Here is a 27,822-nt window from a genome sequence, read left to right as displayed (position 1 = left end):
GGTGTGGAATGGGAGAGAAAAAAAAAGAGCCAGTCCCTCTGGCAGTATTCTTCTCAACACTCTATACCCATCATGTGAATGGAAAGAACCCAAAACCTTCATTTTCAGAACTGTATCTCAGCCCCTGGCTCCTGGAGAAAACCAGTGTGGTTCAGATGTGGGATGGGAAGAGTGGTTTGCATTGGCACCGGCCTTGCGGGTGCTTGGGGGCTGGAGCACACTCAGCTGTGGGTTACAGATGCTTGATCTCCAGTACTAATGTGGCCAACATGTGAAACCATGGCACCCACAATACTACACAAAGGTCCACGCCTCTGATAGTTTGGGAAATAACTCCCAGCTGAAGAATTCCTTCATGTAAGGCTGAAATACATTCTTGAACCGAAGGTCCTTTTCCAGAGGATTGAAACTAAGAAAGAGGTGCCTGATGATGTTGGACTGGGCATCAGGACTGTATCAGAGGGTGTCTATGGTCTTGGGAGCATTAACTGAAAACAGAAAATAAAATGCTACACTAAATGTTAGATTCATAAATGCTCAATTCCATGCCATCCATGTAGCAGAAAGCTTATGCACTTAAGCCATTGTATAGTTTCTTTGGATATGTCAGGTGCAAAACCAAACTATCACCAGTGAATGTCATCTGGCATGAATCAGGGTATGTTCAAAATGTTTTCACCAATTTTTATTTTCCTGAGATGTCTCCAAGGTTGTTAGGATTAGAGAATACTATATAGAAAAGAAAGGAAATGAGCATGGGGTTGATTGGTGCTCTTTGTGCAAATTCAATAACCAAGACTCTTTTCAGGACACATAATTTTGTCTCTTCTCACCTGTAAGGCCTGTGCTTCCTTTTAATGGTACATTTGAGAGAGCTGGATTATTTCCATTCCCCATTCAGTTAGTGTGCTAGTTTTCTGATTGAGGTACAATTTCTAGTGAAATAGTAGTTTATAAGTATTCAGAAGTTAGTTTATTGACTCTTATTGCACTTCTGAGCACCTAATAAATAATTTATTAGTCTGATGGATATGTGGCTACCTAACTATGGGGCATGAAATATGCACTGTTTTTTCTAATACACTGTAGGGAGACCTGTTTATAAAGTATTTAGTATTGGTTTTATAATGCACCGTTGACAACAGGAGACCACGAAGCTCAAAGATCAATCTCATTTTGGCCCACAGTATTAATGCTGCTTTATAAAGCTCTATGACAGGTCACTTAGACAGTGGTCCTCACAGAAAGGACTCTGTTAGGAAGGCAGGCTGTAGCGGTTGCCAGCGCAGCGGATGAATGTCTTTGCCTAAGTCCCTGAGGTGACTGGCGGTTGCTGATGTTGGCCAGGTGATGGAACTCATCATTTCCCTGCTCTCTAGAGGGATTCTGGACTCGGAGTGCCCAGTTCTGCTAATGCAGTCTTCACTAATTGTGCAAAGGGTTGGTGTGACTTGGACCACAATTGCAGTCTTGGAGATAGGATCCAGGCAGTAAGGAGTGGAGTTTGGCTCTCCACAACTTCGTCTCATGTTTGTTAATGAAGTGACATTCTTCCACATTTTCCACTCCATGCAAATCATGTATGTGACACGGCATAAAGATTTTTGGTTTTTGTTTGCTTTGGTGAATTTCATTAGGAATATATTCACAGACATTTTAAAAATACTACATAGTGAACACTTAGAATCAGGGGACATCTAAGTAAAATATTAAGTAATTTCATCCAAGAATCAATTCTCAGTGTTTTAGTTTATAAGAACTATGTGCCATATGAATGCCTCATAAGGGCAGTGATTTACAATGTATGGTTTCCTATTAGAGTGTATTTTGGAGCAAGGCATTTTTCAGTTTTGAATCAAGAACTCCTTCCTGGTTCTAAGTATTCTACTTCCCACTGTGGGGAATCTGAGCTACATGTTTTACACCCAATCTGCTTGCTTGTAATTTCTCAAGAGTTTTTGGGAACCAAGGCTGAATCCCATTGCTATTTGCCACTTCTTTTATTCATTTCTCATTGATTCAGAGTTTCATTCTATCTTTTCCAGTTAGGCCAGACCCTTTCTACCCACCAGTCCTTGATTTATACTGTCATTGTTTTCTGAGATTATCACTTCTTTTGTGCAGCTGTCATTTATTGAGCATTTACTGTGTGTTAAGTATTCTGGTAGGCCCCAGATTACCAAAGATAGATTAAACTCTTTCCCTTTCAACCAATGGAGAATTTAATTGGGGAGATGGGTAGTAAATTGGCTTTCTGACCTGAACACTCTCAATACATATATTTTTTTAACCACAGAATTTTTTTTATATCTCTTACCTTTGGTTCTAAGAAAAATTTTTTCCTTCTCCCTTCAGGGGCACCCTTTTTATTTGTGGTCTTGATCACATTCTCTCCTAGGACCCTTTTATATCATTTTCCCTCTGGCTTAGATCTTCAATATCCTTTTCTCCACTGGCTTTGTCCCTTTGCCTATGATACACTCTTTTTTTTCCCCCCTGTAACAAGTAACAAACCATCAACACACTAACACTGCTTCTTCCAGGCCAATGCAAACTTTTCAGACCACCTTTTTCTTACTTACTTCCTTGCTTTGCAAAATTTCTCCAAAGAATATTTTCCCTTTTTTGCTTCCTTGTCTTTATAATTTGCTTACTTCTTAACTACTTTACAATCTGAATTCTAACTTTTATACCAATTTGTCCATTAACAGCTCTCAGGACACAAAATATAATGATAAAATATTGCAACCACAGATATGTAAGAGGAATGGTGTAATGAACACCCATTTACCCAAATGTAAGAACTTAGAATGTAAAAATATATGTGAAGCCCCAGGTTATCATCCCCTCTCTCCAATACTCACCCCATGCTCCAGCACTATTCTGATTTTGGTATTTATCATCCCCATGCATTTTGCTTTGCTCTTACTATATTTACTACTCCTTACTACTGTGTTTGGTTTTATTATACTCTAAATATAGCACTGTGTTTTAGAACATTTAAAACTCTACCTCTTTAGGGTGCCTGGGTGGTTCAGCAGTTGAGCATCTACCTTTGGCTCAGTGTGATCCTGGTGTTCTGGGATCTTGTCCCACATCGGGCTTCCTGCAGGGAGCCTGCTTCTCCCTTTGCCTGTGTCTCTGGCTCTCTCTGTGTGTCTCTCATGAATAAATAAGTAAAATCTTTAAAAAAAAAACCAAAAACCGAAACTCTACCTCTTTAAACTCTGACATCTTATCATTCAGAATCTTGGACTGTCACAATACCCTTGTTAATATTGCTCCTTCTGTTTTCTTCCTAGTAATCATAGATGTGCCCCTAGATGCTAATAACCTTTGCCTTCTTTTGCCTCTTGTGTCACTTCTCTGTAGGTGGCTCTCAGATCTGAGAGTTCTAGTGTTAGTCTGTTTTCTGAAGTTTTCTAGATGCTTTGTCATTGGTTTAATCTCTTTTTTCCACACTGAGCTCCAATTCAGCTTCCCACAAACTAGTCCATCCTCATTTCTGTTGATATGTCTACCATTTCTCATGCTCAGAATATTATAGCTTTAGTATCATCTTTGACTCTTCTCATTTGTTACCCACATTTTATCAATCATTCTTGTCCCCTGGGCTTTATCTCCACATTGTATCTGCTCTTCTTTTCCCAGTTCTATTGCCTGCAATCATTTTACTCAGATTATTATAACAACTTCCTAATTGGTGGCTTTGCTTCTGTCTTTTCACACTTCAGTCTGTCTGTCATGCTGTTGGCAGATAAATCTTTTTAGTGTATACAGTAATGATCATACTGTGCTGCTGTTGAGAAGCTTTCAGTAGTTTTGGCTGTTGGTGGATACAGGATAAATAGCAACTCTTTATAGTGGAATATAAGGCCCTTCCAGTAATAATGGTACTATTGACCAGTCAATCCCTTTCATTTATCATTGCTCTACACAGATCCTACCTTATCTTCTAGGCTAATTGGATCACTTCTCTAGAAATAGTATCAGTTCTTCAGTTTCAGCACAAATGCTGCCTCTGCTTAGAAACTTTGTCCTACAACCCCCAGCTGGAAGGAATCTCCTTTTCTAAGTTATGTAGGATTGTGCTGTTGCTTCTCTTATCACATTCTGTTTTATTACAGTTGTTTTTATACATGGCTTATCTTCCATACTGATTGTAAACTTCTTGTGAGCAGGGACTATGCCTTAACTTTCATGTTCCCCACACCTTCTTGTATTTGGCAAATAGGGCTTTGATCACTATTCCCTAGCAGTGGCTAAAAATGTTTAAAATGTCCATCTGTATAATAAATGGAAGAAAAGGGAGCGAGAAACTTAACTAGTCAGGGTAAAAGTGTATCCCTTATCAATTAGCAAATTATTCAGTTGTTCCCACTTTGTTACTTCCATTCTCCCCAGGGTTTATTTACTTAACGGTTGGCTGCCATCAGCTTTGGAGACTGTAACACTTAAAAGGTGTTTGGGTGGGTCAGAGGAGTATGTTATATTTGCAGTAAAAAAAAAAAAAAAAAAAAAAAATTGTCTTGATATACTCCTTGCCTCCAAGGAATACTGTTTGCAAGGTATCCAGATCTCTTGACAGGCACATTCTGTGCCCACCCCAAATTGCCTATCCCCAGATAGTCATAATTACAAAGAACAACACTGGCAAGCATGATTCAGGATCCTGTGTTGTGTATGATGTTCTTTTCCATTTAAGACACTTGTATATACTCACACTCTTGTATTGCCTAGTTAAGGTATCTCTCGCCTAATTATTCTTTCTCCCACCCACTTACTGCCTTTCACATTCATCCTCATTCAGGCAACTCAGATATTTACTTAATTCCTAACACTTCTTTTTTTTTTTCTTTCTTTCTTTTTTTTGATTCCTAACACTTCTTAACTCTGGAGAAACTGTTGCAAGCAGTATACATAGTTGCAGGGTTTTTTTTTTTTGTTTTTTTTTTTAAGATTTATTTATTTATTCATGAGAGAGAGAGAGAGAGAGAGAGAGGCAGAGACACAGGCATAGGAAGAAACCAACTCCACGCAGGGAGCCCGCCGTGGGACTTGATTCCAGGTCTCCAGGATCACACTCTGGGCCAAAGGCAGTGCTAAACCGCTGAGCCACTGGGGCTGACCCATAATTGCAGTTTTTGATTAATTTTTGACTGTGATAAATATGTGCCCTCTTTTTGTTTCTTCTCTTCCATGCTGTTTGTTTTCCTTGTTTTTCCTTTTCTTTATTTCCTGTGCTTTTAATCTGTTGTAACCATTATTTTTAGTAGTAGTGCCATTAGCAGTAGCAATAGTAAACTTTTAGAAATGAAGCATAACATGCATAGAGAGAAGTGTGCAAATCATATGTACATATAGCTTGATGGATTTTTACAAAGTGACCATACCCAGAACCACCAGGAGGATGGGGATACAGAATATTACTTGTACCTTAAAAGCTTTCCTTGCCCCTCTTGCAGCCACTATCCCATTGAAGGTCAGTACTAATTAGACTTAAGCCACTGTTAATTCTTCCTATTTTTAACTTGCTCTACTGAATTTCTGACATCTTTGGGTTTCTGAATTTGGAAACAATCTCTAGTTTCATTCAAATTTATTTCAACATATTTCTGTTTAAATATGTGTGGATATAACATAGTCTTGGCTTTATAAAATTTTGGAACTTCAGGTATATTGGTATTTCACTTTTTAAATTTTTATATTAATTAATTAATTAATTGACTTTATTTATTCATGAGAGACAGAGAGAGAGAGAGATGCAGAGGGAGAAGCAGGCTCCATACAAGGAGCCTGATGTGGGATTCAATCCCAGGACTCCAGGATCATGTCCTGGGCCAAAGGCAGGCGCTCAACCACTGAGCCACCCAGGCCTCCCAAATTTTATTTATTTTAGAGCATGATTGCTTGCATGTATGTGTGTGTGTGTGTGTGGGGGGGGGGGTTGTGCAGTGCAGAGAGAGAGAATCTCAAGCAGACTTTGCACTGAGCACAGTGCAGAGTGCAAATGCCCATCCCGGGACTGTCTCGCAGGACCCTGAGATCATGACCTGAGCTGAAATCAAGAGATGGCTGCTTAACTGACTGAGCCACCCTGGTGCCTGGGATTTTACTTTTTAAATTTGTTTTTTGGGTTTTTGTATTTCATATAAGGGGGTACCATCAATAGAGCTGCTTTTTTTCTGTGATAACTAAAAGCAGTGTTGGATTTCATGGGTGTCTGTGAGTCTCAGTCTTCTTCCTGACAGTAATTTAAACTATTATTATGACATCTTCAGTGGGGCTGCAAGACTTTAGAAGGAAGTAAATAAAGAAAGTAATACTATCTTTACAATCTTTGCAACTTTGCTTGGTCATACAGAAGTAATTCTCTACTGGATGCCCCCAGCCTGTTTTGTTTTGTTTTTTTTAAAGATTTTATTTGTTTATTCATGAGAGACACAAAGAGAGGCAGAGACTTAGGCAGAGGGAGAAGCAGGCTCCCTGCTGGGAGGTTGATGTGGGACTCCATTCCAGGACCCCAGGATCACACCCTGAGCCAAAGTCAGATGCTTAACCACTGAGCCACCCAGGTGACCCCCAAGCCTGTTTTTTTAATACTCATTTAAGGGAATACAACCCTGGTTCTTTTCCTCTAGAAGATTTTTTCATAAAAACTGACTTTAGGTTATGATAGAAAGAAGCCATTGTCAGTGTTTGACCTGAGAGAAGACATATAAAGTCACTTCGGGTTTTTTTAAGCCAAAACAGGGTAGGTAAAATAGTTGATCATTTGGAGGTTTTAATATTCATGCTGACTTCACATGCTTTTGCATCTGCAAATGCCTTGATTCTAAGTATTCATCATTTCCCTGATATTTTATAAACTACCTCATCTACCACACCCTACCCAAATCTTTTAACTTTTAAATTTTTCATAGGGTATCAAGGGATTATGGCATTTTGGTATCTCCTTGATGTGTTTTTCTCAAATTGAGCCCCTGATTAGACCTGTCAGCAAATGCTATATCACATTGGTTGGTCTAGTTGGTACAGATAAAGTGTTGTAATAATAATTTTAAAAAAAAGGATGAAGGTTTTAGATACTGTTTGCTTAAGCGGGATGTTTATGCCACTGTTTAAAGTGATTTAAATTTGTATCGTATTCAAAAATTTTAAAAGATTTTATTTATTTATTCACGAGAGACACACAGATAAAGGCAGAGACACAGGCAGAGAGAGAAACAGGCTCCTTGTGGGGAGCCTTGTATGGGGCCGGATATTGGGACCTCGGAATCATGCCCTGAGCCGAAGGCAGCCGCTCAACCACTCAGACACCCAGACACATAGGTGTACCTATCGTATTCAAATTTTATTTTAGGAGGCATGTTTTCCTTTTTGGGTGTGACGTCACATAATGATATTTTCAATGCACAGGCTTCCCCCTCAGTGTAAGTGATCAATGTTTTTTTGGTGTAGCACTTATTATTTTTTGTCATGCTCTGATGCGGTATACCTGTGAGTAAACACCAGAGCGTTTAGCACCCATAATGCTTTGGCCAAAAACAAACTAACCAAAAACCAAAAGCATGCCAGCATGTCTTATTTATAACTTGGACCATGATCTTGTCCCCTGAAATCTTCAGGCTATTCTGGCTGAGGTTTCTATATGTTGAAATGCCCAACCTAGGCTGCCAGAGCCATCTGGAGAAGGTGTAGTTATAAACACGAAGTAACATGTACGATTTTAAAGCAGAATCTCATAGAGGAGAGCGAGATTGAGACTTGCAATCAGAGATGACAGCACAGTATTTTTCTTCCTTTACCTGAATCTTTAAAGATCCTTAACTGCATTTTGAATTAGTTAATCCGTGAACTGTTAACCAAAAACTTTTTTTGTTAACCAAAATTTATGTCCTGAGTTTTTTTTTTTTTTTTTTTAAGATTTTATTTATTTATTCATGAGAATGCACAGAGAGGAGACAGAGAGAGGCAGAGACGCAGGCAGAGGGAGAAGCAGGCTCCATGCACTGGGAGCCCGACGTGGGATTTGATCCCGGGTCTCCAGGATCGTGCCCTGGGCCAAAGGCAGGCGCCAAACCGCTGCGCCACCCAGGGATCCCCTGTCCTGAGTTTTTAAGAGCATAAGTAATAAAATAGATATCTCTAAAGAGAAAGATTTATAGAATATAGAAACAGACACTAGGTTAGATTCAGTAGTTGGTGTGTATGCATCATCTTTTTAATCTGGGTTCAAGGCTGCTTCATTCATGTTTGGCTAGATCATCTAATAAATTGAAACATGAATGAAAACTGTTAACTAAGAAAAGTTTACCAGTTTTCTTAAGATTTAAATACCAGCACCTGGGTGGTTCAGTCATTTAGGTATCTGGCTCATGGTTTCAGTTCAGGTCATGATCTCAGGGTCCTGAGATGGAGCTCCTATAAGCCCCCCTTATAGGGGCTCCATGCTCAGTAGGGAGTCTGCTTGTCCCTCTGTCCCAGGTGCTCTCATGCTCTCTGTCTCTCAAATAAATAAATCTTTTTTTAAAAGCTGAAATTTAATACCAAGATCCAACTAGTAATTTCAAAAGTTTTCTTAGTGGTCATTAGATTATACTGCTATAGGGGATGGCTGGGTGGCTCAGCGGTTGAGCATCTGCCTTCTGCTCAGGGCGTGATCCCATCAGGGAGATTGAGTCCCTCATCAGGCTCCCTGTAGGGAGCCTGCTTCTCCCTCTGCCTATGTCTCTGCCTTTCTCTTTCTGTCTCTTGTGAATACATAGATAAAATCTTTTTTTTTAAAAAAAAGATTATACTGCTATAGAACACTTGCCTATTAAAAAGAGGGTGTTCCACCCCTTGTTAGGCTAGTAATGGAAGGCAAGTAGGAACAAATGGTGAATGCAGGGATGTAGGTATAAATGAAAGGTGAATTTTCCTAATTGTGAAGATGGAAACCTTAATGTGGAGATATGTGTCCATATCAGAACTTTACCTTAAGAGCTACCCTTTATTTCTCCTCCTTCCTTTCCTCCAAAATGCAGGCACATTAGTGTAATATTTCATCTTTTTGTGTGGCTTTTTTTGAGGGTGAACTTTTCACTGTCCTCCCATCAAATTACGCATGTGACTCAAGGGGAAAGAGGCAGCTTAGATTATGGTATAATTATTCACAAAGGGAACATCTCAGTTGAAATTATTGTTAGTTTTACTTTTTCTCTATTCTTTTTTATTGAGTCAAAAAATTTTATCCCTTAACTTCACATAGAAAATGAAACTTTACACAATAAAGTAGGGATGGCAGATTTCACAAGGGAAAAAGGTTGCTGTCAACTTTTTTCCTTAGGAATATGGAAATTTGGGTGGATTATCTGTTCAGAGGAGGTTTCCTTTATTAATTCTTTTTCCTTTTTTCACTTAAGACATCTGTTAACATTTCACACAGCCCAACAGATGTTGCAAAGCAAGTCCCATACTTTGTTCTCAAGAAAAATGACATTTCCTCAATTGGTTCCCCCCACCTCTGTGACTGGGCCCAGCCTGCTGCTTCTGCATAATTTGCATATATTAAGTTATATTCCTTAATGCCATATGAATTTGTAGCGTGAGCATTATTTTTATACGATAAAGTCGGATTTGATCAGAAACTAGTTTACATATTGCTTTAGTGTTAAGAGAGGCCATATATAACATTAAAAAAAATCTTCTTTGAGAATGACAACCTAATTCCACATATAGGATTGGGTAGCCAGTTATTAAATTTTTTTTCCATAAAGTAAATGAATTACAAAAGCTTGAGTTGTTTTGCCATAAGGAAGTGCTGATTGTCATGCGATGTGGAGCGTCATTTTTATTATTTTGGCAAGAACAGGGACAGTTTTGTCTTGACAAGCCATTAGATGAATACCAGCGTGTGTCACATGAAAAACCACTGATCTTTAACCCAGCTCTGTACTTAACCTAGCCTTGAAAATGAATAGTGAATAAAAGAAGAGCAAAGGCCAGTTTACTGTCATTACAGATTACAGAATCTGTTAACAGCTGCTGAACTGAACCCAGGGAATTTACAGGTATTGTTCCGTGAACCAGCAGAAGTCCTAGAGATGCTTGTTATACTGTGTATATAAATTATACATTTATTTGATATTTGCTTAGGATTTACATTGTTGGAAACATAACTAGAAGAAATAAAAGCCTTGAGTACTTTCTCAGAGTACTAGATACATGCCTGGATCACAAAACCATATATATTTACATAGAACGGTTTCAGTGAGGTTTCCCTGCCCCCAGTTATGGAACTTATTGTAAGAAAGCAATGTGCTTTAAAGAAATTACCAGTGAGTATTAAGAGGAAGAGAAAAAGTATGCAATATTCCCCCTCCAGAAAAACTCCCACAAACATACACACAAAACAAAATCCTTTGTTCATTTGTTTCTGTAAGTATTCATTGTGGCTGATATTTTCACCAACTTGTGATTTTTTTTTTTTAATGGAGGGAAAAACTTAAAGCTACCTCAATACTGAAATATTGAAAAGATCAGTAACATTTTAAACAGTCAGTTGTGGGAATTATTGCTTACAGAGCTAACAAGAAAGAACACACTTCCTTACTCTGCTGGTGGAATTGCATTGTGCCTCCCTATAGTCTTGTTATCCCATACTAACTGAAATGCAAATTCTTTGCAACTAATTGGATCTCATTGAGGGTACATGCACAGTATGTAGTTATATGCAAAAAGGTTTTAAAAAATACAATTTCTCTGTAATTACAACTTTTAATTACTATCTAAAACATTGGCATCTACAGCATAGCTTTAGATTATGTATATTTAACTTTTTATAGATTACTCAAAAACATGAGTTATGAAATGCTTAATAAGGTACCAGCTCAAAAATTAGAGGAAAATATTTATTTATAGCAATCTATAAATTGGATTTTAATAAAGTCCTGTGAAAAGAAGTACTTTTGTTTTGGAATTTAGGATTTTGTTTTAAAGGTTAGGATTTAGTGTCTTAGAGCCAGTATACCGAAGTCATGTTAATAGTGTAATCCTTTTCTTGGAACATTTTAAATGTTAAAACATCATAAACATCAGAAGTCACTTCCAAAAATTGTTATCTTTTTGTTTTTTCTGACAGTTCTCCAATCTGTCTTAACACTGTAAACTGCATTCAGTTTCTTAGTTTTTGTAAGTGTGTATCTGCTATGTGTTGTGAGGTGAAGGTATTCACATTCCCATAATGTTTTCTAATAATTTGGTTTCTATTTGGACCTGGTTGGTGTATTCCTAAATTCATGGTCTCTCACAATCAGTAAATGTGGGAAAGCCAGCACATAGCCTTTAGTAATTTGTAGTTCTTTAACCTGAACTACATGGAATCAGGGCAGTAAAAGGCAATTACTATGGAAGTGATGCCTACCTCCACCCCCTCACCTTAAATAATTTTAATCCAAATGATTCCAGACAGCTGGCCCATAATCTATAGACTGGCTAGCCACTGGACAAAATCAGAACTCCTCTTTGTGCCTTGTAGGTTCATTTTTTTTGTACCTTTGCCCTTCTTGCTGGATAGAAAATTAGCCTAAGATCAAAGATTCTGTATGCCGTGTTTATATGTGGCAGTGAGTGGCAAGTTCAAATCAGGTATTTTGGGGACTTCTAGAGGAGTCTAATTTGTATTTTCAAAACTTGATTTAAAAATGAATATTCAGAATTTAAAATCTGCAAAGAACAAGTGTACACACTTGAGGTTTATTTTAGTTTACTGATTCATTTATTGTTAAGACTTTGGGTTGACTGTTGTCTCTTACAAGGCTTGTCCTCTTTGTAAACTAGTCTTACACAGACCAGTTAAAATTTTGTTTTATCAACTCCATTTAGCAAGTGCAATATGGAATGATAGATTTGTTATGAAAAATTTTAAACCTTAGAAAGATATCCTGGTGCTTTTGAGGCTTGTGCCTTGGCACTAATATGCGGGTCCTAGTTACATTGCAGACCTGTTTGATCTAGAGCAAACTCAAGCCTTGATATCTGAAAGAGCTCAGTTTGCCTATGCTGGGTAGCATTTTGTTAGAAGACTGCTGGATGGGCAGACCAGATTTGGATGTATTAGCTAGTCAGCCTAATAACCCTGTACAGACTGTATTGATTTTCTAGGAGAGAGTTTATGAACTAAATAAACTTGGGGTTGGTGTCTTAATAAACTGCTTCTCTCAGTCTGTCACATTTAGTTACGGAGCTGTGCAGTTTAGGGGGAAAAAAGGCTAATTCTGTTACAGATTGTTCACAGCAGGGTCTCCAAATTAGCCCTTTGTTTTGTAATGCCACCTTGCTTGGGCTCGCTTTGAGCACATTTCTCAGTTTTGCCCTAATGAGTTGCAACACTGATAATGTGGCTGATGATCTTTCATTGATTTCACTATCACTTGCTTGTCTGGTAATTGATCCGTTGCTGAGCCTCTAGTTAATTATATCGGCTTTGACATGGCCCGGTCCATGGGGAATTTCAAGTCTTGCAGAATAACAGTTTTAATAAAAGAGTCTATTACTGCAGGTGCTTGCTGCTGCATGCCAGTTGATTTTTGTGTTGTGTTGTGTGTGTGTGTGTGTGTGTGTGTGTGTGTGTGTGTGGGTTGGGGCCAGGGTGGGGGGATGATACCTGGGAAAGAAGAGGACTGCAGGACTGAAAGAAAAAAGGGGTGGGGGCTAGGAAAAGAGGAAGACGGAGTAAAGGAGAGAGGAAGGAAGGAGGGGGGGAGTGTGAGGGGGAGAGCAGGAGAGCAAGAAGCAGGCGAGAGAGAGAGAACACGCAGGCAAAGCGATACAACAGAGCCTGAGAGGAGCGAGGAGGAAGCTTGCTATTGACAGTGTCCTTAAGCCTCCCACAAATAACAGCCATTAGTGGGAAGGTCAGGAGCTGAGCAGGCAGCTTGACTGAGGCACTGAGTGCCACTTCAGAAATCAAGAGGCTAGCAAATTTTAGAGGGAGTTTAAGTGGGTAATAGCTAGCTGTAAAGGTACAGTCACTGTTGACAATTGACTCATAGGGGCTTTTCCTGCCCTCCCCCCTCAAGAATATTTTTATTGACCACAGGTGGACTTCATATATTTTAAGGCACCAATTCTTTGGGTTCTTGTTTGTTTCTTCTCAGATATTGAATTTGCTGCTTTTGAGACTTTTTTGTGCTTAATGGTGGTGAACCGGAGGGAAGTTTAACAGAAAAGCTTTCAGGAGATGTCGGTTCTAGAGGGGAAGGCACATTTGTGTCAACATAGTGTACGTTTTCTCATCTTTTCTCATTGTCCACTAATGACACAGAGCTGCCATTGAAGCTCTTTTCTTTTTCTTTTGTTGTTTCAGAGAGTAAGCTTTATTGTTATTCTTGAGTTAAGGAGGAGCAAGGAGAGTGGTACATTTGTCCTCGATATTTGTAGGTGGTTGAAGATTAATGTTCCTTATATTTTAAGTTTAGGAAGGATGGCTTTTTCCTGCTGACTACTTTTATGAGATGACATGAATTTAGCTTTCCATTTTGAAGTTACTGTTTATGTACACTGCATTTTCTTCAGTTCTGCTTTTCCATAAATAAGGTAGATAAACACTAATAAATAGATGTTTTGTTTTTAAAACTGGTTTAATTAAAAATACAATGTGCTATCCGGGTTATATTTCATCAGGCACAAAAATGTTATAGAATTTTCCATAGAAATCCTGAATGAAAAATGGAATTTTTATATTCATTACTTTTTCCCCAAAATGGGACAGGCTTTTTTTCTTCATCTTTTTCTTTTCTTTCTTTCTTTCTTTTTTTTTTTTTTTTTTTTTTTTTTTTTTTTATGATTTAAGAGGATTTTGTAGATGCTTCATCCAGGAACTTTAACAAAGGATTTTTTTTTTTCTATTTGTGAGCTTTAAGAAAAGGTGTACTTTTTTTTTCCTTGCCATTCAATTTCTTATTACTTAACATCCAATTTAATAATTAATGACCAGAGGAACTGGATATTAAATAGTATGTATTTATTTTGCAAATGTTTATTGTGCATCTTCTATGTTCAAAAAACCTGCTAGGTTTATTTATTTATTTTTCAGAGTGGAAGGTCAAGTTTCTATGTACATTATTTTCTCTAGGAGTTTATATGTGGTTATAAATAGGCCAGCACGTACAATATGACTTGTAGGAGCTAACATTTAGACAACAACTGAACGAACTTAACATTCTCTTAGAGCTGAATATGTTTCTTTCTTGCAGTGTAATTAGAAAAAAAAATGTTTAAGCAGAGCAGTTTACAAATGTTAAAGTACAGACTGATGTCAGATATTGCATGTTACACCCAAAAGCATTGTTGGGAAGATTTCCTTGGGAAGGGCCTCAGCTTCTCTTCAGCCCGTGTGCCGTCCGTGAGCATGGTACTGCTTGGAGTGTGCCTAAGTGTGTATCTATCTGTGTGTTTGGAGAGGGGTTAGTGCAGGGTGTCATTTGGTGCCTGACAGTGGAACAGTGCAGTTGACTCTTAGCTCTGCTATCCAATGACATGCAGTGGCTGAGAGTTTGAAGCTGATGGTTGGGTCTCCAGTGCTGCCTGCACACCTGACAGGCAGCTGTTAAACCGAGCAAAGGCAAGCTCGGGGAGTCACAATCTATGCATAAATGATAGGGGTATCTGTGCAGAAGGTGCGAAAGAAGCTCTGACCCCCTCCCTCCCCCAAATCTCCCCCTTCCCAAATGAAATGCACAGTTCAGCCAGCTTCTTAACTACACCACACTCCTGCTACTGGCTGCCAAGAGGCTCAAAAAATCCACCTTCACTTTTCAGTCAGAAGAGGCAGAAGTGGATGTGAGAGAAAGAGAGACACAGAGAGACAGAGAGCCAAAGAGGGCAAGAGACTTGACTTTAAGAGCCTCCTGGACTGACAACTCCATGCAGTTCGGAACCAGAACGACTACGGCTGAACCAGGGTTCATGGGGACATGGCAAAACGCTGATACTAACCTCTTATTCAGAATGTCCCAACAGGTAAGTTACTTTTTCTTTTCTTTCTTTCTTTTTCTTTCTTTCTTTCTTTTTTTTTTTTTTAAAGAAACCTTGAATTGTTATATGGACTTTTGTTTCTGTTATTTTTCTTTCTAAACATTTTTAAAAATTTGATCACTTCATAGTTAGGCTCTGTTTTGTCATAACTGTGGTGTTGGAATGTGCAGGGTTACTTCATGGTTTCCCTGAGGGCTCCTTAAAAGAAAAAGGGGGAAAGGATACTGAAGTAAAAGCAAAGCAAAGGCATTCTTTGCAAAGTTTCACAGTATAGCCTGGGTCATGGGAAGACTTTTATTTCTTTGTTTTCTGTTTAAGATTGAAAAAAAAAAAAAAAGCCACCACCCAAAAATGTTATCGGTCTATCTGTATTAATCACTTCGTCAAAGTGCTATCTCAGAGTAGGTTCTCCAAACAAACAGCCATAACATGTAGGGGCCCCTCTGCACAGCCCCGCTGACTTCACGGGGCTGGAAGCAGCTCGACTCCGACCTGCGGAGAGGAGGCTGTGCAGGAGCGGCTGCCAGCGCGGAGGGTCGCGGAGGAGGAGGAGGCGGCGGCGGCGGCGGCGGCGCGCGTGGCGGGCAGTGCCGGCGGGTCCCAGCTCCTCTGCACCCGCCGCGGCCGCCCGCCCGCCTCCCCGCTCGCCCGCCTCCCCGCTCGCCCCTGCGCTCCCGCCGGCGGCGCTCGGCTCCCGCACACTCGCCGGCCCGCCCGCTCGCCCGCCCGTCCGTCCCCCCGTCCCCCGCTCGCTCGCGCGCTGGCCGGCGCACTCACACTCGGGCGCAGCCGCCGCGTCCTCCCTAAAGCCGCTGCTCGGTCCGGGCCGCGCTGCAGGCGGCTGGGTGTGCTGGCTCTGCCGGGAAAGCCGACGTGTTAGTGCGAGGCCGGCGGCAACTGATAATTAATCATCGGAGCCGGCGGCTCGTACCATGCGCTTGGTGATACGCGCCCTGCACGCCCGGCTCCTCTTGCACAATTGCTGGCTCTGCGGCTCCGAGGGGGAGCGAGGGTGAGAGGAAGCGAAGGGAAACAACCCAGAAACTTTCATCTTGGACTGTGCTCAAGCGAGGGAGGGAAGTTCCCTGGTGCCTCCCTCCTAGACACGTCTTGCTGTTCAAAAGCCTACACCAAACCCACACAAAGCAGAGTTAGCATGATTGTATCATCCACACAGCATGAAAAGTATTACTGGCAAATACACTTGGATCTTAAGTAGATGGCAGTTAAGAAATTGGTACTGTTCCACTCATTGGAAAAAAAAATACTGCAATTGCTTTCTTTTTCTAAAATCTGTTTTGCTGGTAAGAGACCGTAAGAATTACATACTTTATTGAGTTAATTAGATTTTTAAAAATTATTGGTAATGAAAGAAAGAAAACAATTTGTTAGGCTGTAAACTATCAGAAGTTTAGAGGTACGTCTGCAAAAGCCAGTGCACAGAGCCAGGGTTTTGTAGCATCTAGCTAGCGAACAGTTTTATGCCGTTCTAGATAGGATAAAGGCATTTGAATAAGGTGTATTTTGACATATCCTGTAGAGGGACCCTGATTACTGCTGATACAGTAAGCTGGGATTTAAATGCAATCAACATAAACCCAATAAGCAACTCTTAATGAGCTATTTCCCATTCTTGCAAGTTAAAAAGTTCATTTCCTCCCAGAGATATTCCTTGTCATTGTAGAGTGCTTTGAGAGGTGTGTTTCTGAGGCACATCCCTGCCTGGGTGGCTCTCTGCTTGTAACACAGCGTGTTTTCACTCTGTGAAACTGTAGGAACAAGCAACTTGTGCCGCACTTTAAAAAATTAGATGTCACGTTTAGGGTTTTTCCATGAGTTAGCGAAGGTCATGTGTGTGAGAAGGGAAGATTGGTTTAGGTCTCCCTCTAGCTAGAAAAGAGTTAATAAAACCAGATAGAGATAATGATCAATTGATAAATGGCTATTGAACCACATAGATGGTGTTAGATTGCTTCTTTGGCACTAGCCCATTTCCAAGTAGATTTGAATCTAAGGAGACTTTAAGTCATGGAAAACATTTTAGCTAAAAAACTAATAAAAGTAAATGATTGATCAGAATTAGGAAAATAATTTGAAATCACTCAGAAAGAGAAACTTGTACAACCAAGCTATTATGGTGTCTTTGATTCAGTTGTTTGACTTTGTGAATATGTAAAGATCTATTTTGTCTCTACCTGTGTGCATGCATGTGTCTTGGCATCAGTTGACTATATGAAAAGAGTAGAAATATAGGGAGATAATTTATTCATAATGGATGTTATATAAAACTACATAGTATTATGCCATTTACTAAACAGGGTAATAAAATAAGGGGAGAAAATCACAATTTTAAAAAGTGCTGTGATTTAACTATATATATGTATGTGTATACACACACACACACTATATATATATATATATATATAGGTTTTTTTGGTTTTAATATAGTTAGTAACACCCCCCCCCCCTTTTTCTGTCATGGTTACTAAATGTTTACCTCCTGTGCATTTTTGGAAAGTGTGTAAAGACTGTATATGTGTATTTTTTTTTCCTCCTTCAGGATGACATGGTAGTTTGTATAAATATTGTGTAAACCTAAATTCAGACTGTGTAAATCTAAAAATATATGTGCTGTACATGTTATTAAAATATGTTTATTTTCTTTACCTATAGTTTATCAGCAATGCTGATTCAGTGTGTGTGTGACTGTGTGTGTGTGTGCCTGTGCACACAGAAAAGACGCTTCTCTTGAAATGATTTTCTTGAAGCCAACAGTTTCAAGGAATACTAGTTTCAGTATACACAGTAAGCCAGCTTTTGTTTTACTACAGGTAAAAGTTTGTCCAGTTTAATCAAATATGCAGGATTCTGTATAAAGAGGTTTTTCTGTATTGTGATTATTTTAATTTCTAAGAAAAAATTGATTTAAGTCATGAAAAAGATTGTTTGGGTCTATTTTTTTTTTATTTCAAAGTTTTCTGTAAAAATATTAAAACTACAGAATTTACCAGATCATTTCTTTAAATACTAGAAAAGACTGAATAGCTAGCAGGTTTCAAAACTGAGTTACTGAGAAATAACCATCAGTATTATTTAACTACAGCAAAACTTGTAGCAATGTCTCATGAATACTGGAGTTTAATAATCTAGTCTTGTGTCTTCTAGAGGTAAATTAGGAAGTAGGGATATAAAACTCTTTGTCTTTTGTATGAGCAAAGTTGGATCTGCTTATATGTAAATCTGTCTAATACTAACAAAAAGGCATCACAGACTGAAGCTAATTTAGATTTAGTGGAACAAAGTATGTTTCCTTTATATTCAAGATAATGATCATTTTACCACATTTTCCTTTCGGCATCTTTCCCATGTTTAAGTAAGATTTTTCAAAAAGGATAATTTTTTCCCATACAATATTTGATAACCTTAAAGGGCATGACTCTTGACTTCTGTAAAGGAAGTTCTTTTTTGAGTTACTTTGATCAGTGACAGATCGAGAATGACCAGAAACCCTTTGCTCATCTTCTGTGTTAATCTCCAGAAGTCTAGAACATTATTTTGCCCATTTTAACCTCATTAAGTATTGTTAAAAGCAGAAAATAATGTCTGCTTGTGGAAGTTCTTTTTCTTTTTCTAAAATCAGGTTTTAAGAGGTGATTTTTCTATTTTTGTACATATTTTTTACATTTGAGAGACTATCAAATAAAATTCTTTGTAGCTACTTCAAGGCATGCAGTAGTCTAATATATTTTGAAATCTTTTCAGACATGAAACTGTAACAGGTAAATGGCTCCAGCCCATGTTTTACACATTATTAGGGGCATTTACCTTTTATTATTGGTGAGGTATATTTAACCTGTTTCAAATAAAATGTAGATCCCTTAATAAGGTCTCTTTTCAGACACAAGTCAAATACTAAGTTAGAATTATAAATGACTCTGTGCATCATTATGTAGTAATTTAGGATTCACCCAATGATGTAACAAAATTAACAACATAATTTCATTGTGAAACTGTGTCTTATTAAAGAACAACTGTCTGACATTCTCTTACAGTTGCTTTATTTAACTTCATGCAAATATTATTAGTAGTGACATTTTTCTATTGTGCATTAGATTCTCTCATTAGCATGATGTGTTAGTTATCACCAGAGAAATCATTTCTTAGGTAGGTGAGGGGCAAACCAAGAAAGCTAAAAATTAAATCAACGATTTACATTAATACTAGAGCGTCTGCTCACCAGAGATATGACAGAGTAAAGCAAACTTTCTTTCTAATATAAAATCTAGCACATTTCAGAGAAATGATAAATAAAATATATTGTAAGAAATATATAATAACATTGCTGGAATCCATTTAAAAGCATGTTTGATATGAATTTTTCTCCCAGTACTCTTTTAGTTCTTTCTATTCATATAGGCAAACACAGTTTCATTTTGTTGAATCTATATTTTAAAGTGGAAATGGTGGTTTTGTCTGACTTCCTATTTCCCGCCCTCAAATAATTTAAATGTTTATTCACTAACAGTTTAAAAGACACATATACAATTTTTCTTAGAAGTCGTATTTCTAATTGTATATTGTGGTTTGATTCTTCTTTATTGTGTGTATAATACATATTTATTCTAAACTCTATCCTACTCATGTAGATATTCCTTTTAACATGGGATGTATATTCTTATTTAATCAGAGCCCTGAGTAAAGCAGTTGATAGTTAATGGTCTTTGAAAATGACTTTCATTGCCAGGCATCATCCATCCCTAGGTTTCTGCACTTTTCCCTCCCTTTTTACTCCCCTTCTTACAGTTGGTATGTTTTGGTAATCACGTCTTAAATTGACCAAACTTATGGTCTTGATGTGAAAATATTTATATTAGGAAGCATGTAATTTCAGCCTGTTGAATTACTAGGCTGCTACCTACAATTTCAGTTCCCTTCTCTAATTTGAGTGATAATATGTTTTATTTTGAAGTTTCAACTATAGACATATATTCAAATATAATTCCTAACATCCATTCTGATGATGTAACGCTGGAGTAGGAATATTTAGGAATATTTGTATGATTGTTAAAACATAAATTGTAGTATAGACAAGTGCTTGTGTGTTGGCCCGTACTTTGTAAGTCTGTGTATAACATGCAGACTTCACTTAACAGATACTGTCTAATTTGTAATGCAGTGGGAGAGTAGTAGGGTCATATTCATGCTATTTGTTAACATGTTAATGCAAGTGAAGCATGCACATATTCAGATGTGTATATATGTTAAAAAAGCCTGTACACAAATTTCAAGTTTATTTTCAACACATTAAGTGAATTTGAACATATAGTAGGCGATCATTTTGAAGTTGTTTTTCTCTTATTTCTGTTAACTTCAAACTGGCACTCTGTGTGTAATTGTTAAAGTCTTGTACTAAGGTAAATCAAGTAACCACAGTTGAAAAATAAATCCCTACAGGTGCAGATATCTTATCTATAATTGTAGGTATTTTTTTATAATTATATTTATGAGTGTATCTTAATATTCAGTGATAAATCCAATTATTCATGCATGGCTTTACGGAAATCTGATTAATGTAGTGACAGTACAGATTTAGGCTACTACAGCAGCACATCCTCCCACTCCTGTGTCAGGGTTAAGAGCCGCGGCAAATCCTCCCTAACTAATTAGATGCTGAGTAAGGCATCTCTGAGAAGTTGGGGCAAAAGTGAATGGGTCACAGCCAAAGCAGGATTGCAAGGACTCCAGTGATAGTGAAAGCATTCAAGTTTGCCAGGTCGTTGTGACACAGGGAGCTGATTCCAAAGGAACAGACCGTTACAGATAGAGAGCTGGCGTCATCCACTTCAATGAAAAACAAAAATTCTAGCGCTTCTCCCTTCCCACCTTATGTGCATTACACATACTTAAAGAAACTTACATTGGGCATCTACCCATATCAATCTGCAAAGGTTTCGATAGGATTTTCCTTATAAACATGAATAGCTAATGACTCTGTACAACCTAAGAGGTATTTTCTCAGCTTGGGACTCTTATATATATATATATATATATATATATCATCAAAAAGAATTCAAGAAGAAACTAGAATTTGCTTTAGCTTGTGTCCATAATTTGAATCCTGGTGTTTTAATCCATCTAAGAATTAACTCCTTTTTTTCTCACAGAATATTGGCAGGGAATTTTGTGGTAGTAGGGAGAACAGAGTGAATCGTGGGATGACTTTTTCAGTGAGAAATTTTGTCTGGGACTCCCGCTTGTTATTGTCCAAAGAACATGGAATATAATGGTTCCAAGATTTTCTTTCACATGAGATTTGGGGCCTGGTTTGTTATCTGTGTAGAATGAATTCTTCACCACATGAAAATCCTCTCATACCTCTGTACCTTTCGTAGTATGTTTTTGCCGCTACATAACCACCTTTCTCTAGATCTTGGTCAGGAGATTGTTTGGGGATTGTAGGAAATGATTGATCTCACCTCTCTCTGCCAAAGCTGATGCCATTTTTATTTCCCTGAAAAGCAGCTGGCTTCCACATTTTGCTTGGTGATCTTCATCTACTAAAGGATGGGGGAAAGGGGGAGAAAAGGAGTCAAAGACCCTTTCAAGGAACTTTGACATCTATTTTTAAGCTTTGGAGAAATAAAGGAAAAGAGGTATAATTCAGGAATAATGGCCTTCATATCTAGACATACAAGCAAAGCACTGTGTGAAAGAGGGGACTTTTTCTTACAAGGTAAACTAGTAAACAGGCAAGAAGAATAAGTTGAAAAAAACATTCTGAGCAACTCAAGCTGTAAGAAAGTTTTAATATGCAGATGACATCCCAAAAATGATGCCTGGGACTGTGACAGTCACAGTACCTCTGTCCCACTGAGCCTGACCTGTACTGCCTTTTCCCTCCCCAGGTTTAAAAGAAAGATTAGAGAATAGGAAAAATAGAAGTGTCGCTTCTTTTTCAATTTCTGCATTCCCCGTAGGAAGCCTAGCAAATTTCATAGTATACATTCAGACCCTAAGGTGAAGAATTTATAACTGGAGTTCACTTGGATGAGGACTATGTGCAGTGTCATTTTGTTCAAACACTCTGTGTAGCATTTCATGTCACAGAGTCAGAGATAAGGAGAAGAGACGAAGAAGCACTGTATCATTTCTTCATCGCAGAGTCTTCCTGAATGGGAATGCTTGTGGAACAACAATGCATTACTCCAACTGGCTAGCTTAGAAATCAGATTCTTAGCTTATTAATCATCATTCCAATTAAAAAAAAAAGAATTGATCCTTTAACAGTGAAATAATATCCTTTTGTTTTTCTTTAATTAAGCCCATCAGTTTTTCATTTCTTCCAGTTAAGAAAATGAAAATAATCTTGAACAGTAGGAAGTTACTCATTGAAACACTGACTCTCTTGAGCATATCTGACATCTTATTTACTCAGTATTTTTGGACTGCAGTGTTATTTTGCTACTGTCTTTAGGGTTTGTTTGTTGTTGAGGGGGAAGGGTTGATTTAAGTCTCATTTCTATTTCATTGGCAGCAATTTAGTTAATGACATAAATACATGGTTAGTCTGTCCTTTCTTCCTGTTTCCATTTCCCAAACACCTGATTTCTTTCTTTCTTTTTTTTTTTTTTTTTTTTTTTTTTTTTTTTTTTTTGATTTCTTTCTTACTTTATTCTCTTTCACTTTTTCTCTCCTTTTATGAATTTCTCCCCACTTGCACTGGCTCTTTTTATCCTAAGTAAAGAATTGAAATGCACCTGAAATGTAACAGTAACCAAATGGACTTTTTTGCCAATACATTATTCTGTTAGAGGTATGGGAGAAGAGGTGCCACCCTCAGTTGTGGTCCTCAGTGTGTAAGTGCTGACAAGAAGACTGTCGCAAGTTTTGCTATGTAAGGGTTCGGTAAGTAAGGGCATGATAAAAACGTCTAACCAGGGGCCCAGGCTTATCGTTCAGAGGCGCTGAAAGGCAGCTCAATTTGATCCTTTGCCTGTGTAAGAAAGTACTTAGCTGAAAAGAGATTTTGCTTTTCTATTTTTCTTTTTTTTTTAAAGTTATTCTTGGATTTATGATTTTATACAGTTAGACTTATGTCTGTGTCTAAGAAAGCATATCCTCAGAAGGAAGAAAACATGTAAAGTTTTCCTTCAGTAGGTGGAAGGTATGACTCTGAAACAAACTGCAGCTAATAAGAGTTAACAGAAACATTTTAAAAGGGAATTAAAATGATGGCAGAACTCATAGTAATGGATGACATTAGGAAATTGAAATTGAAAACATGCAGTATACATAACAGGAGGATTCACCACTGTTTTTTAATAAATTTTAACTCCTTGTTTTACATGGCAGAGAGATTGTTAAAATTGACAAGATTAAAAAATATTATTCTATATGGGAAAGACATAGCTTCCAGTATTATACCTGCTGCGCTTTTGTGTGACTGTCATGAATTTTTCAACTTTATTAAGGAGTTTTTAAGTTTCTATTTGTTCTCTAGACAGTTCTTTAGGACCCATATTTGATGATCAGGGAGCCTGAACTGAGGGGTTTGAAAAGAAAAATTTTAGGATAATGAATATTTTACATGCCAAAAATAAATTGCTTTCAGCTGGCTTAATATAATAGCAAAACCAATATTAAAATGAGTACCTCCATTAGCAGGGTTTTAATAATGTTTTTTTTTTTCCTTCTTTTAAAATTTAAGCAAGAAAGATTTCATTGACTTAAATCATTAGGATGGCTGTTTGGGGTACCTAATCAGGTATAGGTAAAGAAAGCTGGCCACTCCTGTGCCCTCTGCCAGTGCTAGAGGGCAGTGGATATGACTGGGAGGCCACTTGTGAGATATGGGCAAAAATTATACACTAAGTATATTCATGAAAGGGTCCCTTGGGGATCCCTGGGTGGCTCAGTGGTTTGGCACCTGCCTTTGGCCCAGGGTGTGATGCTGGAGTCTCACGTCAGGCTCCCTTCATGGAGCCTGCTTCTTCCTCTGCCTATATCTCTGCTCCTCTCTCTCTCTCTCTCTCTCTCTCTCATGAATGAATAAATAAAAAAATCTTAAAAAGGGGGGAGGGACACCTGGATGGCTCAGAGGTTAAGTGTCTGCCTTGGGCCCAGGGCATGATCCTAGAGTTCCGAGATCCAGTCCCACATAAGGCTCCCTGTATGGAGCCTGCTTCGCCCTCTGCCTGTGTTTCTGCCTCTCTCTCTGTGTGTCTCTCATGAATAAATAAATAAAATCTTAAAAAAAAAGGGGTCCCTTGAGTGAGAATGCCTACAAACATTCTTTGTTGACCTTTTGTCAAAACCTAAGTCAGCTAGGTTATCTGCTGCTTTTTCTAATACTGCTTTTTTTTTTCTTTTTTTAGGTAAGGTATAAAATTAGAGTACCAGAAAGAACCCAAATCAAGGCCTCCTCTAGACTTTGTGGAAAGACTTACTAAGTTGCTATGAAACATACTTAAAAATTCATATTGTTACATAGTAGTGCATTTATATATGGTACATAGACATGCAGAAAGTGTACACTTGTCCATTGGTTGTGAGAATCAAGTGATTTATTTCTAGTTTTGCTGAGGATTTGTTAATGGTTGCCTCAGATGCAATGAGTGTGTGGATGGCTCCTCTCCCCCTCCCCCCCCCTTATAGGAATTTTAAGAATCTCACTGTAATGATTCCTAACACCTTGTAGCTTTCTGGTCCTTGAGCATAGCTTTTTGGTGAAGCTCAGTGTCATTCATTTGGAAATAGCTTGATTGATTCTTATTTTAAATCAATGACAAACTATAGTTCTCCTCATACAAGTCAAAACTAAGCTTGGGTTAGAGACACCAAGATGAGAGTCTTTGACTCAAACTTCAAATGTCTCCTTGTTTCCCTTCCTTGCCACTTTCTTTTTTTTTTTTTTTTTTTCTCTTGAGCAACTGTGGAAAGTAATCATGAAACTGAATAAATCTTAAAATATGTTACCAATTCTATTATCTACTAAATAGAGCTCATTGGGGAAATAGTTTTTCCATTTTTACTTTATTTTTGACATTTATCATAAATTAAGTGGAAAAGGGTAGAGTTGGAAGTCCAACATCTGGGAGAGCTTGTTTCAGTAGCCAGCCTGGAAGCCCGAACCCTGGCTTCATACAGGTGAGACATGTTATGGGAATAAAGGCCTTATGCATTTAATGAACCCTGCCTGCCTGTCAGCTTGGTTTTTCATGCACCATTGTTGTTCAAATAAGAAAAAGAGAGTGTTCACAGCCTGTGGTGAGATTAGAGTAATGAAAATGAAGTGTTAATCTGTTGATAGCAAGCACATCTCATATCCTGCATCCTGGGCCACATTCATGCATGTATAATATATTCCAGGTTTTCTCATGGTCAGAGAAGCTTGGATGTTCATTATATTAAAAACACCCTTTTGGTAAAAGTGAGAAGTTGGTTATTTTAACTTGTGCAAACAATTTATGTTTAGTAATTTCTCAATAAACTAGCCAGTCGGGGCAGCCCCGGGTGGCTCAGAGGTTTAGCGCCGCCTTGATCCCAGGGCCTGATCCTGGAGACCCGGGATCGAGTTCCATGTCAGGCTCCCTGCATGGAGCCTGCTTCTCCCTCTGCCTGTCTCTGCCTGTCTCTCTCTCTCTCTCTGTCTCTCATGAATAAATAAATAAAATCTTTAAAATAAATAAATAAATAAATAAAATAAACCAGCCAGTCAGACCTGCCTTCTGAGTGTTCTGATAACCCACTGTTCTTTAGATGTCAGTAGTCCTGTACTTTTTTTTTTAAAAAACAAATGCAGAATGCTGACCTGAGCCTCAACATAAGCCTATTTTATAGAAAGAAGGAAGGAGTTAAGTGAGCACAGTACCTTAATCTCCAATACAACACAGGTTAAATAATATTAAACACTCATCTCATACTTCATTTTTCATCTTAAAACAATAAAGTGCAAACAAAAATAACAAAATCAGGAGTCTTCTAGAACTGCTTTATGTATTTATAGCTGCCTTGAGGAGACCAGTATAAACCTTTGGTCATCATGGGTGGGAATTACTGTGGTTTTTCATAGAATTCCCTTTCTAAAATGTTATAGTTGACCAGTCAACATGAATTTAATGAATTATACTTTACCTGGTATTCTTTAGTTTTTTGCCTTTTTTTTGTTTTACATTTTATCATTTTTGGGGGTGCCTGGGTGGCTCTGTTGGCTAAGCATCTGCCTTTGGCTTAGGTCATGATCCCAGTGTCCTGGAATCAAGCCTGGCATCTGACTACTTGCTCAGCAGAGAGCCTGCTTCTCCCTTTCCCTCTGCCCCTACCCCATGTCTCCTGCTTGTGATCTCTGTTTCTGTCTCTGTCTCAAATAAGTGAATAAAATCTTTTAAAAATTAAAAAAAAGAATTGTATCAATTTTCTAAGTAGGCTCCATGCCCAATGTGGGGCTTAAACTCATGACCCTGAGATCAAGAGTTGCCACCAACTGTGCCAGCCAGGCACTCCTGTTTTTTTGTCATTTTACAATCGAGGGGTTTTAATTTTTTTTTCTAGAGCTATTATATTTAACAAAGAAAGAGATTAAGTTTAGTCTTAGATTATACCAAGATGTAAAGAAAATAATGTGAACATTTATATGCATGCTGTCCCATAAGATCATCTCTTTAAGAAGTACCTTAAGAGATGGTTTCAAAAGAAGTGTAAAAAGGGGCGGGGAGCGGTATATTAATAATTGAGTTCCAGGTGTCTGCTTCTAATTGCTAAAATTTCAAACATAATGGATATTAAGGAAAAGTGCTTCCCATAAGGAATATATCATATTGTTGTTCAGATATCAGGCCAAACACTATATTTATTGAGCTCATACTTACGGTATTTTTTTCTTTTCTGATTTCAACTGGGGTTAAGGAATTAGTATGATTGTGATTTTGTGAACTATTAAAGTTAAGTTGATAAGAGTCAAGAAAATTTGGGGATTAAAGTCTGATTGTGATGTAAATTTGGCATATATTCAAGGATTACTTTTTATTTTATTTTATTTATTTATTTATTTATTTATTTATTTAAATGCTGATGCTGAGAGGGATGCATTTTCTTTTATTTTTTATTTTTTATTTATTTATGATAGTCAGAGAGAGAGAAAGAGAGAAAGGCAGAGACATAGGCAGAGGGAGAAGCAGGCTCCATGCACTGGGAGCCCGACGTGGGATTCGATCCCGGGTCTCCAGGATCGCGCCCTGGGCCAAAGGCAGGCGCCAAACTGCTGCACCACCCAGGGATCCCTCAAGGATTACTTTTTAAAGGTGAAAATGTAAGAAAAATGCTTCCCTCTTAGGAAGGAAACACCTAACTAAAAACTAATCTTTCAAGAATGTAGGCCAAAGAGGAAATATAATTCAAAACACTATACCAAAGTTGATGTAAATTTTACTTTTTATGAAATTGTGTTATGACCTATTTAGTGCATTGCTGTATTTGTCCAGTACATCAGAGATAGCCTGTTAGTGTAGTTGAAGGAAAAAGGTTTTCTTTCTTTCTTCTGCTAATATAGTGTGCTCCTAATTTGAAAAATCCACTAATAGGTAGAAATACTGTGTTGCTGTGATTCATTGGAAATAGTGAAATATAAAAGATTTTCTTCTTGTACTTCAGTTCAGTTAAAAAAGAAAAGCAAATAGGAATGCTTGGTGACTTTGTCATAAACATCTGCTTTTAGGTAATAATCATTTTTAAAGAAATATGACATGATTTTGGGGGTCATTTGAACCTGCAATAATGTCCGTTTAGTTTAAATATATGAATGCC

General features: G+C 37.9%; 1 protein-coding gene across 15 annotated transcripts in view; it reads left to right on the top strand.

The window, feature by feature from the left end:
- Positions 1–27,822, top strand: part of BNC2 (basonuclin 2) — a 444,904-nt gene that overhangs the window by 130,234 nt on the left and 286,848 nt on the right. For 12 of the 15 annotated variants that reach the window (XM_038552453.1, XM_038552454.1, XM_038552452.1 and 9 more), the window contains exon 2: positions 14,806–15,006. The exons of the other annotated variants lie outside the window; for them this stretch is intronic. In XM_038552453.1, the coding sequence (XP_038408381.1) occupies positions 14,806–15,006 (201 nt within the window). The remainder of the gene's footprint in view (positions 1–14,805; positions 15,007–27,822) is intronic. 15 annotated transcript variants of the gene reach the window in all.

This window comes from Canis lupus, chromosome 11, assembly GCF_011100685.1.
Source record: "Canis lupus familiaris isolate Mischka breed German Shepherd chromosome 11, alternate assembly UU_Cfam_GSD_1.0, whole genome shotgun sequence".
In the NCBI taxonomy this organism is placed as follows: Eukaryota; Metazoa; Chordata; class Mammalia; order Carnivora; family Canidae; genus Canis; species Canis lupus.
Note: the sequence above shows the minus strand (reverse complement) of the source record. Positions and strands in the feature narration are given on the sequence as shown.